Source organism: Garra rufa, chromosome 20 (assembly GCF_049309525.1).
Source record: "Garra rufa chromosome 20, GarRuf1.0, whole genome shotgun sequence".
In the NCBI taxonomy this organism is placed as follows: domain Eukaryota; kingdom Metazoa; phylum Chordata; class Actinopteri; order Cypriniformes; family Cyprinidae; genus Garra; species Garra rufa.
Window position 1 is genome coordinate 21277300 of NC_133380.1, and position 18625 is coordinate 21295924.

Here is an 18625-nt window from a genome sequence, read left to right on the forward strand (position 1 = left end):
AACAGTGCGTATGTAGGAAATTTCCACACATGTAAAGAAAGTAGCTGATTCTGCATGTACAGTTTCATGAATAAAAAGAGATCTATTTGGAAATTAGATTGTATATTATTACTATAATGTTACCTTCATTTGAGTCAAGATGTAATGCTTTAGTACTACTATTTAATTTCTGTATGTAAATACTTGAAAATTGTATTTTGCCAAACTACAAGCTACTCAATTTTAATTAAAATACTACAAAAAAGCCTTTTTACAAGTAGTTTGTTACACTACAAGCTGTTAAAAAGGTAATGATGCTGAAAATGTAGCTTTGATCAAAGGAATAAATTACACTTTAAAATATATGCCAATAGAAATTAGAAAAAAATTTCAGTTTTTTTTTCTGTACTTTGGATCAAATAAATGCAGGATTGGTGAGCATAAAACATAAAAAATCTTACTGTTCAAAAACTTTTGACTGGTAGTGCAATACACTATCACATGATCCAAAAAATAAAATAAAAAATAAAATAAATTGTATTTAAATTAATTTAAAACAAATTTAAAACAAAAAATCTAGTAAGATACTGGCCTCCAGCACAGCATCTGTTTATCTATAGCAGCATGTCAAAGCATCTGTTTGTGTTTATTGTCCCTTATGTGCATTATGTCACATGACAATGATCCTAAATGTAGTAAAACAACAACAGATTGTGTTAAAAAAATCTTTTAGTTGCGAAATTCTGATCGTAAATACACAGAAATGTTCTAGAGTGATTTGCAGTTGAACAATTTAGCTTAACAAAAACATATCATAAAAGAGATCATAAAATGAAAGTCAAGCTGAAATCCTCAATACCAAAAGAGTTCCAAAACGCTTAAAAATGGTAGATGCACCCAAAAAGACTAAATAAAATTTTCTGAATGAAAATCTTCAAATGAAACCTGTACCTACAACTGATCTGGGGTGAATATGAATTGGAATCAAGTATAAACTAAAGTAGATATTTTCATGCTAAGGCCACACATGCATGTATTAGAATCGAGTACAGACTCAGTACACACTCAGTATCAGATAAACCCGGTATCCAGTTGGGGGTTGAAAAGCTAGGCATGTGCATTGGTGGCAGATTAACTGACACTGGTAGATTTGGTACTTTAGGCATTTGTAGATTCACATTTGGTAGGTTGACACTGGGCAGATTACTTGTTAAACTCCTGTGGGAAAAGGAAAAAACAGAAAAAAGAATGCAGTGATGTAGATGCACAGAAGCAAGCGTGGGTGATAAAGAAACAGCATTATGTACAGTATGAAGAATTAATTCAGAGATAAGATGGTGTTGAAGAGACGAGAAGGAGTGAATCACATCATCATCACTTTGGCTCTGTTTTTTACGAGAACACACACATTTGTTTCTGCTGAAGAGCAGATTGTTGATTCAATTAGCATTAACAATGACTTGTATATATACAAATATACAATGACTTGTATATTTGCTAATCTTGTAACAATTGGACTGTAAGAAAATTAGGGCTAGTTAAAAAAACTGAATTTTGAAAATAAATACTTTTAAACTGTTAAAAGACAAGTAGACAAGTGCTAAGAAAAAAAAACTGTGTGAAACCTTTGAGCTCTTTTTCATTCTGTTGGAATCCATTTAGCTGTTTTTGAACACAAGAACACGTGAATGGCGAGACTGTGGAAGGCCGAGGGGCATGATTAATCGCATGCATTTTTATTTTAAGAACTGTACTGAATTAACATCTCTATAATAAACGTGTAAAGCAAAAAGTGTTTTGCTTACTTGACAGGTTCCCAAGACTCTCGTTCAAATCCTCTGTGTATGGACTGAGCTATGGAGGACTCCATTAGATCCACATACCTCACCACCAGAGGGGCAAACAGATCTTGCAGATGCTTATGAAACTTCCCATTACATAGATTATCTGAAATAGCAAGACGAAAGTGGGAAAGAGAGAAAGAGCAAAATGAATGATTGCTGGCATACAGTAGTAACAGAAGGAAATGTGTGATTAAGCAAATCCGAAAAATTAAGGTGGCAAAATATTAAGTGGCACTTTTAACGGGATACCTAATAAGGCCTATTTTTTTCAATTTCAGGAGACACTATATGAATGGTTTTATTTTTGATTCGCTGTATATGGGTTGCAATTTTTACAACCTTTTTACCCAAATTTGGGACTTGTCTAAATGCTGTTTAAACAATGTTTGGATTTTAGCATTTTTGGCAATAAACAAAAATTAAAAACACAAATCTGACCACAAAACCAGACATAAGGTTCATTTTTTTTCAATTGAGATTTATACATCACCTGAAAGCTGATAAATAAGCTTTCCATTGATATGGTTTGTTAGAATAGGACAATATTTGTCTAAGATACAACTATTTGAAAATCTGGAATCTGAGGGTGCAAAAAAAATTATATATTGAAAAAAAATTACCTTTAAAGTTGTCCAATGAAGTTCTTAGCAATGCATATTATTAATCAAAAAAACGTTTTGATTATTTTTGATATTCACATTCATAGAACATGATTTTTATTTAATATCCTAATGATTTTTTTTTTTTAAATAATTGATCATTTTGACCCATACAATGTATTTTTGGCTATTGCTACAAATATACCAGTGCTGCTTAAGGTTTTGTGGTACATGGGTAAAATAAAAATAAAATAAAATAAAATAAAATAAAATAAAACAAAATAAAATAAAATAAAATAAAATAAAATAAAATAAAATAAAATAAAATAAAATAAAATAAAATAAAATAAAATAAAATTAAATAAATAAAGTATATATTATACTTATAAGAGTTACAATTTTTGCAGCCTTTTCAACAAAATTTGGGACTCTTATATTTGGATTTGATCATTTTTGGCAATAAACAAAAAGTAAGCACAAATATTAAACAGATAAATGAAAAAATAATAATAAAAAAATAAATAAAATAATAAAAAATACAATAAATAAAATTTGGGACTTGTGAAAATGCTGTTTAAACTCATATTTTGGCAAAAAAAAAAAAAAAAAAAAAAATATTAAACAGATTAAAAATAAATTAAAATAATTTAACAATTAAATTAAATAAAACAGTCACAAGTATTAACAGTAGTGACAAACATATAAATTAAGTTTATTTACACAGCTGGTCAAAAGTCTCTTACACTCTAATATGCTGATTTGCTGCTCAAAAAACATTTCTTATAATTAAAAAAAAAAAAAAACTAAAAGTTATGTAAATGTTTTATGTTTGATTTATCTTATATTTAACCTAAATTTGGGTCTAAATGATGTTTAAACTCCAATGTTTGGGTTTTATATTTTTGGCAATAAACAAAACATAAACACAAATGTAAAATAAAATAAAATAAAATAAAATAAAATAAAATAAGATTTTTGAAAGAAGTCTCTTATGCTCGAATATGCTGATTTCCTGCTCAAGAAACATTTCTTATCATTTTTAGTGTTGAAAACCTTTTTTGTGGACATTTTAATAGTCTACCATTTAAAAGTTTGGGAAAAGTAAGATTGCTGCTCATAAGAGACTTCTCTAAAAAAAATAAACATTACAAAATATTAATTATTCTAAACTTTAGTGTAAATAAATAAATTAAAATATTTTGTATTATGAGCACTTCTTGTGTTTATTTGCCTCTTTATGATGAAGTCGTTTTGGATTAAAGCATCTGCTAAATGAAAATAAATAAATGTGTACTCTATTGGTGGAAATCGCCTTTTTTAGCATGTGATGACTAAGCATAGTCATCATAGCATCTCTATTTCTCTCACTCTGGTCTCTAACTATCTCTCTCGCTGTACTCAAGGTCGATCATTCGCAGTAGGTGCCATGTTTGTTTGCTTCCCTGATTGCTCTGTTCCAATTAGCCACTTGAGCGGTGGTGGTTGTACACTTGGCTGTGTTTGTCCGCGAGCGAGTGGCCGGGGCAGTGGGGTCTCCCAGGCTCCTCTGTTTTAGACCTCATTAGCAGCATGAATAGCTTCTGCTTTAGAGCCTGTCTGGTGTTAAGGCTGTTTCATGCCTAGCTCAGTGCTACAGGCACAGGATGATAGTGACCTTTCATTTTCAATGTCCTGTTCCACAGATGCAGCGCACGCTGTAGGCTGTCGCTCGATGGTGTTTGCTTGTGTTTGTGTTTTTGTGAGTGTGCAGAGCCAGGGGGAAGTGATATGTGTTGTAGCGAGGAGTAATATGGGGAACTACATAGTGCTAGATTGGTAAACTAGAACCCTGTTAAGCCTGTTTTTTTTCATTCATTAAACCTTTAGACAAAATAAAATATAAAACAAGTTTGTTTATAAAACATAACCGACTGTTTTTGTAACTCACATGTCTTTTTGACATAAACTAGTGTGTTTTTGACAATTTAAGCGCAATACGACATGAAAGAGAGTTTAGTTTAGTACTCACATTAGTACCCTATTCTGGAAAAGGGGGCAAGAGCAACAGCTCATTTAAAGAGATATGCAATAAAACAGCGTGTTTCTGCTTCGACACAAAATTGGCATTTTCAGAATGATATAATAAATGATCTGTCGGCTATTTTAAGTTTAAACTTCACAGATACTTTCTGGGGACACCTGAGACTTATATTACATCTTGTAGAAAAGGGGCATAATAGTATCCTTTAAGTATAATTTTTATTGCATCAGGCTTTTATGGAAGAGTTGAAAAGGTTTTGATCATGATTATAATTTATAATTTATAATTTGCATGTCTAATATGACACATTGGGCATTATTATTGGGTTAAGAAGAATCTTTTTTCTGGTCTTTTTGGTCTTAAAAGACCATCTTTAAAAGAGATTATTAAAAAAAATTCCAATCTTTTTTTATTATTATTTTAGGATGTTATTAAATAAATTATTAAATGTGACCCTGGATCACAAAACCAGTCATAAAGGTCAATTTTTAAACTGAGATTTATACATTATACGTACATCAGCTAAATAAATAAGCTATCCATTGATGTATGGTTTGTTAGGATGGGACAATATTCGGCCGAGAATACAACTATTTGAAAATCTGGAATCTGAGGGTGCAAAAAAAAACATAAATACTGAGAAAATCGCATTTAAAGTTGTCCAAATGAAGTTCTTAGCAATGCATATTACTAATCAAAAATCATGTTTTGATACAAATATCTTCATGGAACATGATTTATTTAATATATAATGATTTTGGCATAAAAGAAAAAATGATCATTTTGACCCATATAATGTATTTTTGGCTGTATCTATAAATATACCAATGCTACTTAAGGCTGGTTTTGTGGTCCAGGGTCACAAATGAGACACAGTCTCTCATAGTAGAAGACACAGAAGAACAAATACAAACAAAAAACAAACAAACAAACAAATTGTTTCAAATTAATACTAAGCATGTAAATGTAATTGGGGAAATAATCCAAAATAAAATAAAATGTAAAAAGTCTTTGAAAAAAGGAAATGCTGCTTAATTGTTTATTTTATATACACAGTATTCACACTCTTGCTTTCTCAAGCTAGATCTCCCAGCAGAAAAAGCAATCCAATATCAAGAACAGGTTACTAGACAACAACCTGTCAAGCTGTGCAAAGAATGCCACTAGGATAATTAGTCAACTGCAGCCCATGGCAGTGTGGCTTTAGCACCATGGACAGCACCCCATTGACTTCAGTTCATTAGAGACGTGATAAGGCCTTGAGCAAACTCTTTACATTCAATGTGTTGCTTCGACCCCCTGCAGGCTTCGCTATTTGGCCCTTAATTCTTCTATATTGTCTGTTAAAGTTCCACTTTGTTGCAATTTGTAACCTATTGCAGGCACGCAACACCACAATTATGCAACTTCCACTTTCATTATTTTCATTGTTTTGTTTATGATAACCATGATTACTTTCTTTCTCTGTCTCTCTCTTTCTTTCTCTTTCTAATATATATATATATATTAGTGGTGGGCATAGATTAATTTTTTTAATCTAGATTAATCTAGATTAAATCTTGAAATTAATCTAGATTAATCTAGATTAAAATGGCTAATTTGAATTCTTCTGAAGGCATTCAGAATATGTGTGCTACCCAAATAATGACTAAAAGTAAGTCTTTGAGAACGGGTTTCTCAAGCCAGGTGGCGCATTAGACCAGGCGCTCATCTCCTGTTTCCAAAATGCATTACAAACTGCTTGACAATTGCATTTAAAACACAATTAAGTATACAAACTTGTGTAACCAAGTACTTCTGCGCAAAAGGCTGTATGACGTGCGCGTTCCAGTAAAATATACAGGCGCGCGGGTATGGATATCCTATCTGCGTGCATCTTCCAATAAACTGCGTTGCTTTTAGAAGCGTCAATTCAGTTGTTGCATATAGTATAATGTCTTTATTTCGGGATTATCAAAGTAAATTATAACTCAAACTTGAGATTTTACTGGGGCACAGCAGATTTTCACTGGGGCACGTGCCCCAGTAAAAAGGGTCTAGCAACGCACGCACCTGCCCTGAAGCGGCTTCATAACTGCATCCATGTCTGCGCGTCTCATTTGATGTGGTAATTTCACAGAAGTTGAAGACTTGTTCTCGCCTCCTACAGTGCAATTCAACTAGATATACGTCATCCGCGCTAAAATATCAAGGTGAAAGTCATCATATCTTGCGTAGTTTAGACCCAGCTCCCAACCCAACTTTGAGAATAGATTAACGGCGATATTTTTTTTATCGCGCGATATGAGTCTCACGTTAACGCAGCACGTTAACGCCGATAACGGCCCACCACTAATATATATATATATATATATATATATATATATATATATATATATATATATATATATTCATTAAGTCTACAAAAGACATGTATGAGACACATATGGTGTCAATAAATGCATTTACACTAGCATTTTCATTTAATAAGGCATAGTATGAACATGTCCAGAAAAGATCACTGTAAATACTAACAGTCAATGCGCAAGAAGTCATTGAGAAGCTGAAAGAGAGGGAAGCTGTCCCAACTGTCTGGTGGTTGCACCTCCAGTGCTGCATCCATGTCCACAGCATATAGAGACAGAAATGTCTCGGCATGTTCAACCATCAGATCTGACCACCATGCAAATGCCTGCAGAAAGAGAAAGAAAGACAGAGACAACACAAGAGCCAGAAAAAAGGGGGAAATGAAAACAAAAATAAATCAGCATTGTAATATAAAGACATACATTGATATTCAGCCCTCTCTGTTATTCATAAGGGCATGACAGTCCACAGATCTATATACAATTTGATGCCAGACTGTCTAGTAATGTAATTTTTTCATCTTTGTGTCTATGGAGTGTCATGAGCTTATCTCATGCATTAAAACTCTCATGCTACTCCCTCCTCTAAAAAGCAGAGCTAATGTCTAATTCACATACATTGATTTATTTTTATAGTACATCCTTATTTACTATGCATTTTGCAGATGTGAAGTCCATGCACAGGAATGTATGCCCTTGTAACAAAAAAATTCCCAGCATGCAGCAGCAGAAGTGATTAGCAGCGCAATCTCAGTAGTTATTATAATTTCTCTGTTCAAAACAAAATCATTTTAAATACAGTTGAGGTCAAAAGTTTACATACACGTAGCAGAATCTGCAAAATGCTAATTATTTTGCCAAAATAGGAGGAATCATACAAAATGCATGTTATTTTTTTATTTAGTACTGATATGAATAAAAACAGCTGTTTTCTTGTGTTTTTCAGCTTATTTGTGTATTTGAACCCTTTCCAACAATGACTGTATGATTTTAAGATCCATCTTTTCATACTGAAGACAACGTCTAGGTTACGTAGGTAACCCTCGTTCCCTGAAGGAGGGAACGGAGATGTTACATTGGGATCTCGCTTGAGAGACCAATCATCTCTGAGCCTTATTCAAAAGGCCAATGAAAATTGGCGAGTGGACGTGCGTGCCGACCACGCCCCCGTACATACGGGTATATAAGATGGCGGCGCGCACCACTCAGTCAGGCTTTGCTGAAGAGCCGGGAGAGCCCGACGTCAGCGCGACGTCAGGTCGTGGCAGGGGAATGTAACGTCTCCGTTCCCTCCTTCAGGGAACGAGGGTTACCTACGTAACCTAGACGTTCCCCTCTCAGTCGAATCACTTCGACGTTACATTGGGAACTTAGACCCATGGAAAAGGCCACGAACCTGGCACCGTGTTACGCCCTACGCCACGTGCAGACAGGCGGACGTGTCCGCAGGCGGGTACGAGCGTAACCTTCCCAACGCCCTGGGGGCCGAAATAGGCGACCCCACAGGGATGCCAGTTGTACTGAAGCAGGGGTTGGGGGGGCGGAGCACATGAGATATTTTACATGTGGAATGAGAATAATTCGATGTATCCATAGGAACTATGGATATACGAGGGAACCACGGCCTTCTGGCCGACCGGGGAGAAATACAGAGATATTTTGCCACAACCTGCGGGGCAAAGGAGACCCGGCAGGAGCACAGTCAGTACCTACTCCGCACTAGGCTGACTGCGGGCATGGAGGACCCAGGTTCGCTTCTTAAGGGAACGGCTGGGAAATGGCGCACGGATCCCGGAGGAATGGCGCAGCAAGCCGGCACCAGCCGGTCTCCCGTTTGCCTGATGTCTATGTTAAGACACGGGAGGACACAGCCTCTACGCCGAGGTTGTAAAAACCTGGCGAAGGTATTAGGTGTCGCCCAACCCGCAGCTCTACAGATGTCAGTTAGAGAGGCGCCATGAGCCAACGCATAGGACGAGGCAACACTCCTTGTAGAGTGGGCTCGAAGTCCTAAGGGGCATGGCTCTCCCTGATATAAGTAGGACAGGGAGATGGCCTCGACCACCCAATGGGCCAACCTCTGTTTAGAGACAGCGTTCCCTTTCTGCTGACCTCCAAAACAAACAAAGAGCTGCTGGCTGCGTCTAAAGGGCCGAGTGCGGTCCACGTATGTACGTAGAGCGCGGACTGAGCACAGTAGCGCAGCGGTTGGGTCTGCCTCCTCCAGGGGCAGAGCTTGCAGGTTCACCACCTGATCGCGGAAAGGCGTGGTGGGAACCTTGGGCACATAACCGGGCCGGGGTCTCAGGATAACGTGAGAATCGCCGGGCCCGAACTCTAAGCACGTTTCGTCGACAGAGAAGGCTTGTAGGTCCCCTACCCTCTTGATGGAGGCCAATGCCGTCAGGAGCGCTGTCTTAAGTGACAGATATTTTATCTCGACTGAGGCGAGTGGCTCAAATGGGGCATCCCGTAGGCCTCGGAGGGCGACGGAGAGGTCCCAAGAGGGTAAGAGGTGCGGTCTGGGAGGATTGAGCCTCCTGGCACCTCTGAGGAACCTCACGACCAGAGGGTGCTTACCTAGGGATGTTCCATCCACTGCATCGTGATACGCCGCGATGGCTGCGACGTACACTTTGAGAGTCGAAGGGGACAGCCTGCGCTCCAACTTCTCCTGCAGGAAGGAAAGCACAACTGCAATCGTGCATCTCTGGGGGTCCTCTGCACAAGAGGAACACCAGTCGACGAACAGACCCCACCTCAGTGCATAAGCCTGCCTTGTAGAGGGGGCCCTGGACTGAGTGATCGTGTTAATCACAGCCTGTGGGAGGCCAGCGAGGTCTGAGGCATCCCGTTCAGGAGCCAGACATGCAGGTTCCACAGATCGGGACGCGGGTGCCAAATTGTGCCCATCCCCTGAGAGAGGAGGTCTTTCCTCAAGGGGATTTTCCAGGGAGGGGCTGCCGCGAGGGAAATGAGTTCTGGGAACCAGGTCCGGGTGGGCCAATGTGGCGCAACCAGCAAGGAGGCTCACTGGGGGAAAGGCGTACTTGGGCCCCGGAGGCCAGCTGTGTGCCAGTGCATCCCTGCCGAGGGGGGCCTCGGAGAGGGAATAGAACAGCTGGCAGTGGGAGGATTCAGGGGAGGCAAACAGGTCTATCTGGGCCTCCCCGAAATGACTCCAAATCAGCTGGACTGTCTCGGGGTGGAGTCGCCATTCTCCGGGGTGGGTGGACTGCCATGAGAGCTGATCGGCTGCACGGTTGAGTTCCCCCGGAATATGAATGGCACGTAGCGATTTCAGCCACGTTTGACTCCAAAGGAGCAGATGGCGGGCGAGTTGAGACATGCGACGGGAGCGAAGACCACCTTGGCGGTTGATGTAAGCTACGGTCGCAGTGCTGTCGGTACGAACAAGCACGTGTTTCTGACGCAACACCGGTCGGAAGCAGCGAAGGGCTAGAAACACTGCCAGCAACTCGAGGCAATTGATGTGCCACTGCAGTCGAGGTCCTGTCCAGGAGCCCGATGCTGCTTGCCCGTTGCATACAGCACCCCAACCTGTGGTGGAGGCATCCGTGTAGATCACGGTATGCCTGGACACCTGTCCCAGGGGCACCCCTGCCCGTAGGAAAACAGAGTCGGACCACGGGCTGAATAGGCGGCAACACTGCGGGGAAACGCCAATCCGGAGTGTGCCACGGTGCCATGCCCATCTCGGGACTCGATTGTGTAGCCAGCGCTGAAGCGATCTCATATGAAGCAAGCCCAGAGGCGTAACCGTGGCTGCAGCTGCCATATGCCCCAGGAGCCTCTGAAATATTTTGAGAGGAACCGCTGTTTTGTGTCTGATTGTTTCCAGACACTTCAGCACCAACGACGCGCGCTCGTGGGTGAGGCGGGCTGTCATTTCAACCGAGTCCAGCTCCACACCGAGAAAAGAGATCCTCTGCACTGGGGAGAGTTTGCTCTTTTCTCGGTTGACCTGAAGGCTCAGACGGCAGAGGTGCTGGAGCACCAGGTCCCTCTGTTCGCACAACAGATCTCGTGAGTGAGCTACGAGAAGCCATTCGTTGAGATAGTTGAGGATGCGAAAGCCTGCCTGCCAAAGAGGGGACAGGGCTGCCTCCGCAACCTTCGTGAAGACGCGGGGAGAGAGGGACAGGCCGAATGGGAGAACCTTGTACTGATACGCCCGACCCTCGAAAGCAAACCGTAGAAAGGGTCTGTGTCGAGGAAGAATCGAGACATGAAAGTATGCGTCCTTCAGGTCGATGGCTGCAAACCAATCCTGGGGGCGGATGCATGTGAGCATGCGCCTCGTGGTGAGCATCTTGAACGGCAGCCTGAGAAGGGACCGGTTCAGTGCTCTGAGATCCAGGATGGGTCTTAACCCACCGCTCTTTTTGGGCACGATGAAGTAGGGACTGTAGAACCCTGACTTCATCTCGGCTGGAGGGACAGGCTCGATTGCATCCTTCGCCAGTAGGACTGCAACTTCCGCACGCAGGACAGCGGCATGTGTGTCTGATTGAACAGTAGTGTGAAACACGCCTCTGTACCTGGGGGGACACCTGGCGAACTGAATCGCATAGCCGAGACGTACCATCCGTATCAACCACCGCGAGGGGCTGGGGACCACTTTCGTGCAGGTGTTTGAGTGCCTGCGCCTGGTACACTTGAAGTGTGGCCATGGCATGCAGGGCGGTGGCAGCGTGCCCGGCGGCATGAAAAGCCCGCTCCGCGAGGGCGGAGGAGAGCTTGCACGCTCGGGAGGGGAGACGCGGGCGACCCCGCCAGGTGGCAGCGCCGCGCGGGCAAAGGTGCACCGCGACAGCGCGCTCAACCTGGGGGATCGCCACGTACCCCTGCACCAAAGGGGCGGAGGCCTCACCGTCTGACTCTCCCTCCGATGCTGTGATGGACATCTCATCCCCTGCAGGAGCCCCGAAGGAGACGCTCAGCCCGGCGGGCGGGGAAGCGTACTGCTGCGGAAGCTCGACGGGGCCTGAGATAGAGAAGACCGCAGGGCTTTCTGGGCCGGCGGAACGTTCTCCATTGTGACTTGGATGTCCCCCCCGGGCCTCGCCGCGGTGGCCGAAAAGCATTGACGGCTTAACGACCAGCCGCGGGAGGAAACCGGGGGGAGCCGGCTCGCGAACGAGCGGCGGGACTTCAGCGTGGCCACAATGCGTGGCCACAATGCTCTCACAATGCGGGCATGATCCATCCGTGAACGCCGCCTGAGCGTGCTCGAAGCCCAAGCACGTGAGGCAGCGTTCATGTCCGTCCGCAGGGGTGAGGAAACTACCACACCAAGAAACGCACGGCCGAAGAGCCATTCTGAAAAGAACGTCTAATCGGCCACGAGAAATTGCTCTTTTGTGATCCCGGATTGCCCAGGGAGGAGCTGCGGGACCACGCCGGCGGCCGCCAATAAAGCTCTTTTGTGAAATTCACTCTTTCAGTCTTGGCAGCACACCGGCGGGAGGGAGCATAAACTCCTGAAGAACTCTGGTAGAAGTCGTTGTTTTCGTTTTGTAGAGATAAAGGCTCGAACCATTGGCTCTGAAAGCAAAAGTCTGACTGAGTGGTGCCATCTTATATACCCGTATGTACGGGGGCGTGGTCGGCACGCACGTCCACTCGCCAATTTTCATTGGCCTTTTGAATAAGGCTCAGAGATGATTGGTCTCTCAAGCGAGATCCCAATGTAATGTCGAAGTGATTCGACTGAGAGGGGAACTGAGAGATATGCAACGCTCACTGATGCTTCAGAAGGAAATACAATGCATTTAGCCGGGGGGTGAAAACTTTTTGAATTTTAAGATTAGGGTGAATTTAACTTATTTTGTCTTCTGGGAAACATGTAAGTATCTTCTGTAGCTTCTGAAGGGCAGTACTAAATGAAAAAAATATGATATATATGCAAAACAAGAAAAATGTACACATCTTCATTCTGTTCAAAAGTTTACACCCCTGGCTCTAAATGCATTGTGTTTCGTTCTGAAGCATCAGTAAGCATTTGAACCTTCTGTAATAGTTGCATATGAGTACCTCCGTTGTCCTCAGTGTGAAAAGATGGATCTCAAAATCATACAGTCATTGTTGGAAAGAGTTCAAATACACAAAAAAGCTAAGAAACCAAAGAATTTGGACGTGAACGAATTTTCTGAAGAACAGCAGGCATTTTAACTGTTCAGGACAAACAAGGGACTCATGAACAACTACCACTAAACAAACAAAACAAAACACAGCTGTGGATCATTCACAGTATTAAGAATCAAGTGTATGTAAACTTTTGAACAGGGTCATTTTTATAAATTCAACTATTATTTTCTCTTGTGGAATATATGTAAACATCTTTTATGTGAAATGTCTTATTCAGGTCAGCAGGGGCGCCACTAAGGGGGGGAAAAGTTAGGACAATTCTAAGGGTGCTTTGGTGTGGTGGGGGGGGGGGGGGGGCGACCTCATATTTTGTCATAGGGCCCAAAATTGCGAGCGGCGCCCCTTACAAAATTACATGCATTTTGTATGGTCCCTCTTAAAATAAAATAATTAACATTTTGCTGATTCTGCTAGGTGTATGAAAACTTTTGACCTCAACTGTACACTCTTAAAAATAAAAGTTCTTTATTGGCATTGTTGGTTCCATTAAGAACCTTTAACATCAATGAAACCTTTCCACTGCATAAAAGGTTCTTTAAAATATGGCATTGCTACCCCCCTTTTTATTTTCAAGAGTGTAATTATGTGAGATTCCTCTGCTGCTGATCCAACCATGCTGCCGGTGTGTAACACATCTGGCCTGTAGATATGCACCAAGCGTGTTAGACAAATGAAAAGTTAATGTAGATCATGGCTTCCTCTCCTTTAAAAAGGCATGCTGTTGTCACTGACCACTCAAACAAACCTTTCAGTATTTTTTAAACCAGTATTAAAGATTTGCTTTGATTTCTTGCAACATCTCTCCCAAAAAGACACGGAGAAGTGCATTTGCTATACGATAAAATTTTTGTGATTAGAGCTGGTAAGTGAAGCTAGCAGACCAAACCAAGCTGAAGGACACAAAACACAGGAGAGCTTAGATATTATTGGGGTTGTGCAAGGGTGAAAATGAGAGCAGTCTCATTTTCATTGATTTTTTTATTTTTTATTTTTTTAGAGGGGTCTGCTTCCACAGGTGAAGCACTGTCCCCTCGTGCTTGTGGGAACACAAGCAACTTGCTCAACGCTCCACAGGGACAGCTGACCAGGGGAAGGATGGGGTGTCCAGGCAGAGATGGGGAGGGCGGAATTAGGAGGAAAAGGTGGGAATTCCTCCATCCATGGTGCAGGGGCTGTGACATGCACATGGAGGGGAACTCTAGTGTCTACATACCTCTTTACCCTGTCCAACGTTTTCCAGCCATCAAACAAGTAATGAAAAACAGTGAGAGTTATGTGAGATTTTCTTTGCTCTGCGTTTCACTATCATAAACGCTTCAGCATTAAAGGGCTTTAAAAGGCAATCGGAAAACAGTGTGAAAATAGTTAAGAATGTTCGACAGTGATCTTAATCAAAAAGAAACACAAATGATAGAAATGTGTAAGACAGTTTAGCATGTGCAATTGTCACCGACATACTGTATATATGTACGTCGCTTCAATTTAAATTTTGTAGATTTTACCAGAAATTATTTTGTGCATGTACATGTTGAACGTTTACATTCAATCAAGCAATTTTCCAGCATGATAAATGACTGGACTATGTAAAATACCATAAACAATCTCATGCATCTTAGTGGACATGTTTATTAAAAATGGTTTTATGTGCTTAAAGGCATAAGCCACCCAAAAATAAATAATTCTGGTGAGTAAAGTATGACTATGTTGTTCCATTTCTGTAGGCAGATATTTTGAATAATCTTTTTGTTCATAGAATTAGAGTCAGTGTGGTCCTAACCAACATTGGACCCCATTGACTTTCATTCTATGGACAACAAACAAACAAACAAACTAACAAACAAACAAACAAACAAACAAACAAACAAACAGACAGACAGACAGACAGACAGACATTCAAAATATCCTTTTTTGTTTTTAATGACTTTTGGGTGAACTATTCCTTTAATGATTTAATGAACCTGGTCTAGAAGTGTAAATTTACAAAGAAAACAAAACAAAACTTAATAAGAGAATAAAGGAAATTTCACCCAACAATGTAAATTCTGTCATTAATTTATCACCTTCATGACGTTCCAAACCCATAAGACTTTCGTTCATCTTCAGAACACAAATTAAGATATTTTGGTGAAATCTGAGAGCTTTCAGACCCTTCATAGACCGCAAAGCAACTGAAACGTTCAAGAGCCAGAAAGGTAGTAAGAACATCAATAAAATAGTCCATGTGATAACAGTGGTTCAACCTTAATTTTATAAAGCTACGAGAATACTTTGAAAAAATGTCTTCTCTTAAGATCGACACGGATTCGCTGTTTGAACATGCAAAGAAGACTGACACGGAAGAGAAGAAATTGTTTTATAAAGCAAGTCATTATTTTTGTTTTCTTTGCATAAAAAACTTCTCACAGCTTCATAAAACTAAGGTTGAACCACTGATGTCACATGGACTATTTTATCGAAGTCCTTACTACCTTTCTGGACCTTGAACATGTCAGTTGCATTGCTGTCTGTGTAGTGTTAGAAAGCTCTCGGATTTGATCAAAAATATCCTAATTTCTGATCTAAAGATAACCAAAGGTCTTACAGGTTTGGAACGACATGAGGTTGAGTAATTAATGACAGAATTTTCATTTTTGGGTGAACTATCTCGTAACAGACTTGAAATAAACTGAAATGAAGATGAATAAATAAGCACAGCTGTAGTAATTTTGTCCATTGACTATGATGCCTTCAAACTGGAATGTTCTCAGTCAATGTGACAGTAATTTAAGTTCAGTTAATTCTGAAGTTGAATTGCTGATTCTACACTAAATCTAAATCTCTCTATCTATCTAAATTAGAATTTTTTTTAACTTAGAATGAACTGAACTGAAATCCACCCTGCAGGTGCTTGACTCCTGATTTGCTATGCCCATGTAATGCCTTTTCCAGGGCAGGTCAGATCATGAGGCTAGCATGCAAGAGCAGGGTACGCCACGAATGACAGCAAAAAATAAAAAATACTGTACCGCCTGACCTCCCGTACTTGGGCGTGTAGCCTGCGGAGCACATAATTTAAGAACACAAAAACACACATATATTCTGCTGTTGACTGTGAGAGGATGACAGCTGCTCTAATGGGGAACATTACCTAAATAGTGCAAGGAGCCACTGAGGATGCTTTAAAGGGTTTTCAATTTTGAAAATGTCTTTAAGTTGTTCTTTGTTTTCACATAAATATTCGCCTGACGTATTTCTTTTCGTGTTTATTTATGTCTACAACGTCACGTCTGGCAAACTCACCTCTGCATGATGTTCCTCGTTCTGCTGGAGCACCTCTATGACCAGCTCGGCCAGACGGAGCGTGTCCTCAAGCTTTTTGGCAGGTGTGACTAAGCGCCCTACATTTTCTGAGGCACAAAGGTACAACAGTTAATACAAACATACAGACAAACACACTTTCCTCAGCCTGTCTGATGCCTAAACTAAACTGAACTTCACTGCATGTGATTTTTTTTAACTTACACATAGTGTGTGCAAAGCAGAAAAAAATACCTTATGTTATAACAGTGAATTAAAAGTATTTAATTAAAATACTTTTACAAACAATGTCACTTCATAAGCATATCTGCTATGAAGACAAAAACTTTACATGACAATTAAAATTACAGAGCAGGTAAGAGATAGATATAGTTAAAGATTACGTCTACATTTTCATTTGAATTTCATAAATGTTCTCTCTGGGAAAAAAACCTGACTTAATGAACCACAAATTAGCTGCTGCATATATCAACTCTGCTGTCTTAGTTAACGACTTAGCATAATCTTGACACTCTGTCAACACTCAGCTCTGTAGACACGAACCATAATGAGTCAATAAAGAGCAATGCAAGTATAATGAGTCAAACCAAGGAACTGAGGAAAAAGAAAGGATAAAAACCACAACAAATATGTTATAGTCATCATGCATAATGTTCAGCACATGCAGGAATTTATGTCATCTCATTTCCTACCTCTCTTTGTCAATACAAGCGGGCAGCAGCTCTCTCTTAAACATGTAATACTTTAATGTACCCTTCATTATATGACACGGACGTCAGAGTTTAAAAATAAACATAACCATATAACAGTTTACAGCGAACTGTTGTGAAAATGGATATACGTTCAGTGGTCTTTAGCATGATGAATACACACAATATGAGGCATGACGGTTCATTACTGTTGGTTAAGGATGGGATTGCAAAGAAAATAGACGATTATGAGACCATGGTGTGTGAGTACATGTTTTTATAACTCATAACGCTTCAGTATTGGCTGAGAGGGTGATTTTTGTTTGTGTAGCTGTTGTTGGTTTTGAACAAAGCTTTGTTTGTGCTGTCAGTTTTCGGAGATCTTTCGGCATTGTCTTTTTTGGACTCTTCTTTGATGGAGGAACACAAAGACAGAGGAACTAGGAAGTGAAGTCATTTGCTATGTGACAAATGTCAAAACAATTAACATCATTTTGAAGAGTCACACCCCCCTCTCAGTCAACAGTGCTTTCATCACTAAACACAAAGCACACACCCCCTAAATGTGAATTAACCCTCTGACCTTTCCTCTAATTGTATCTCAATCATCTTCAGCTCCTTCAATAGGAGCGAAGACTTTCAAAATATAATATTTACAACCTTTTAAAGGGTTACTGTCCATGCAGAAACGAAATGTCATGTAGTAGAGCAAAATCAGGTACTTCAATAGCAATAGACAGAGTGTGCCATTAGCATTTTGACATTTGAATTATTATTTTTCAAAAGCATTCATTTTGAAATACCTGATTTCCCTAATTCAAGACACGAATAAAGGTTTCTAAACTAATCCATGATACAGCTGAGGTCATAAGCTTACATCCCCCTTTCAGAATGTGCAAAATGTTAATTATTTTACCAAAGTAAGAGGGATCATACAAAATGCATGTTATTGTTTATTTAGTACTGACCTGAATAAGATATTTCACATAAAAGATGTTTACATATAGTCCCTTGTTTGTCCTGAACAGTTAAACTGCCCCCTCATTAAGTCATTAAGGTCCTACAAATTATTTGGTTTCCAGCATTTCTGTGTATTTGAACCTTTTCCAGCAATGACTATGATTTTGAGATCCATCTTTTTACACTGAGGACAACTGAGGGACTCATTTGCAACTATTACAGAAGGTTCAAACGCTCACTGATGCTCCAGAAGGAAAAAAAAAAACGCATTAAGAGCTGGGGGTGAAAACTTTTGAACAGAATGAAGATGTTTTTTTAATTTAGTACTGCCCTTCAGAGGCTACAAAAGATAGTTACATGTTTCCCAAAAGACAAAATAAAGTAAATTTACCCTGATCTTCAAATTTTTCTAAAGTTTTCACCCCCAGCTTATAATGCATGGTTTTTCCTTCTGAAGTATCAGTGAGTGTTTGAACCTTCTGTAATAGTCCTTAAGTTGTCCTCAGTGTGAAAAGATGGATCTCAAAATCATACAGTTATTGTTGGAAAGGGTACAAATACACAAAAAAAGCTGAAAAAACTTTTGACCTCTACTGTATATACTGTAGTTTGTAGATGATATATATGTATTTTTCTGATTTTTTGTAAAAGTTTCAGAAACCATCACACATAGACACAGTCATGTCACCATATTTACTCCAATGGAAAATCAGCAATATGA

The 18625-nt window shown here is 40.3% G+C and overlaps 1 protein-coding gene across 12 annotated transcripts in view; it reads right to left on the bottom strand.

Moving 5' to 3' along the window:
• Positions 1 to 18625, bottom strand: part of cadpsa (Ca2+-dependent activator protein for secretion a) — a 201292-nt gene that overhangs the window by 38486 nt on the left and 144181 nt on the right. For 7 of the 12 annotated variants that reach the window (XM_073826234.1, XM_073826228.1, XM_073826227.1 and 4 more), the window contains 4 exons: positions 16238 to 16344; positions 6957 to 7113; positions 1785 to 1926; positions 1045 to 1197 (listed from right to left, as the gene is read on the bottom strand). In XM_073826234.1, coding sequence (XP_073682335.1) covers positions 1045 to 1197; positions 1785 to 1926; positions 6957 to 7113; positions 16238 to 16344 — 559 coding nt within the window. Of the gene's footprint in view, positions 1 to 1044; positions 1198 to 1784; positions 1927 to 6956; positions 7114 to 14171; positions 14181 to 15963; positions 15994 to 16237; positions 16345 to 18625 lie in introns of all 12 variants that reach the window. The other 5 variants (XM_073826232.1, XM_073826231.1, XM_073826230.1 and 2 more) reach the window with 2 other exon arrangements.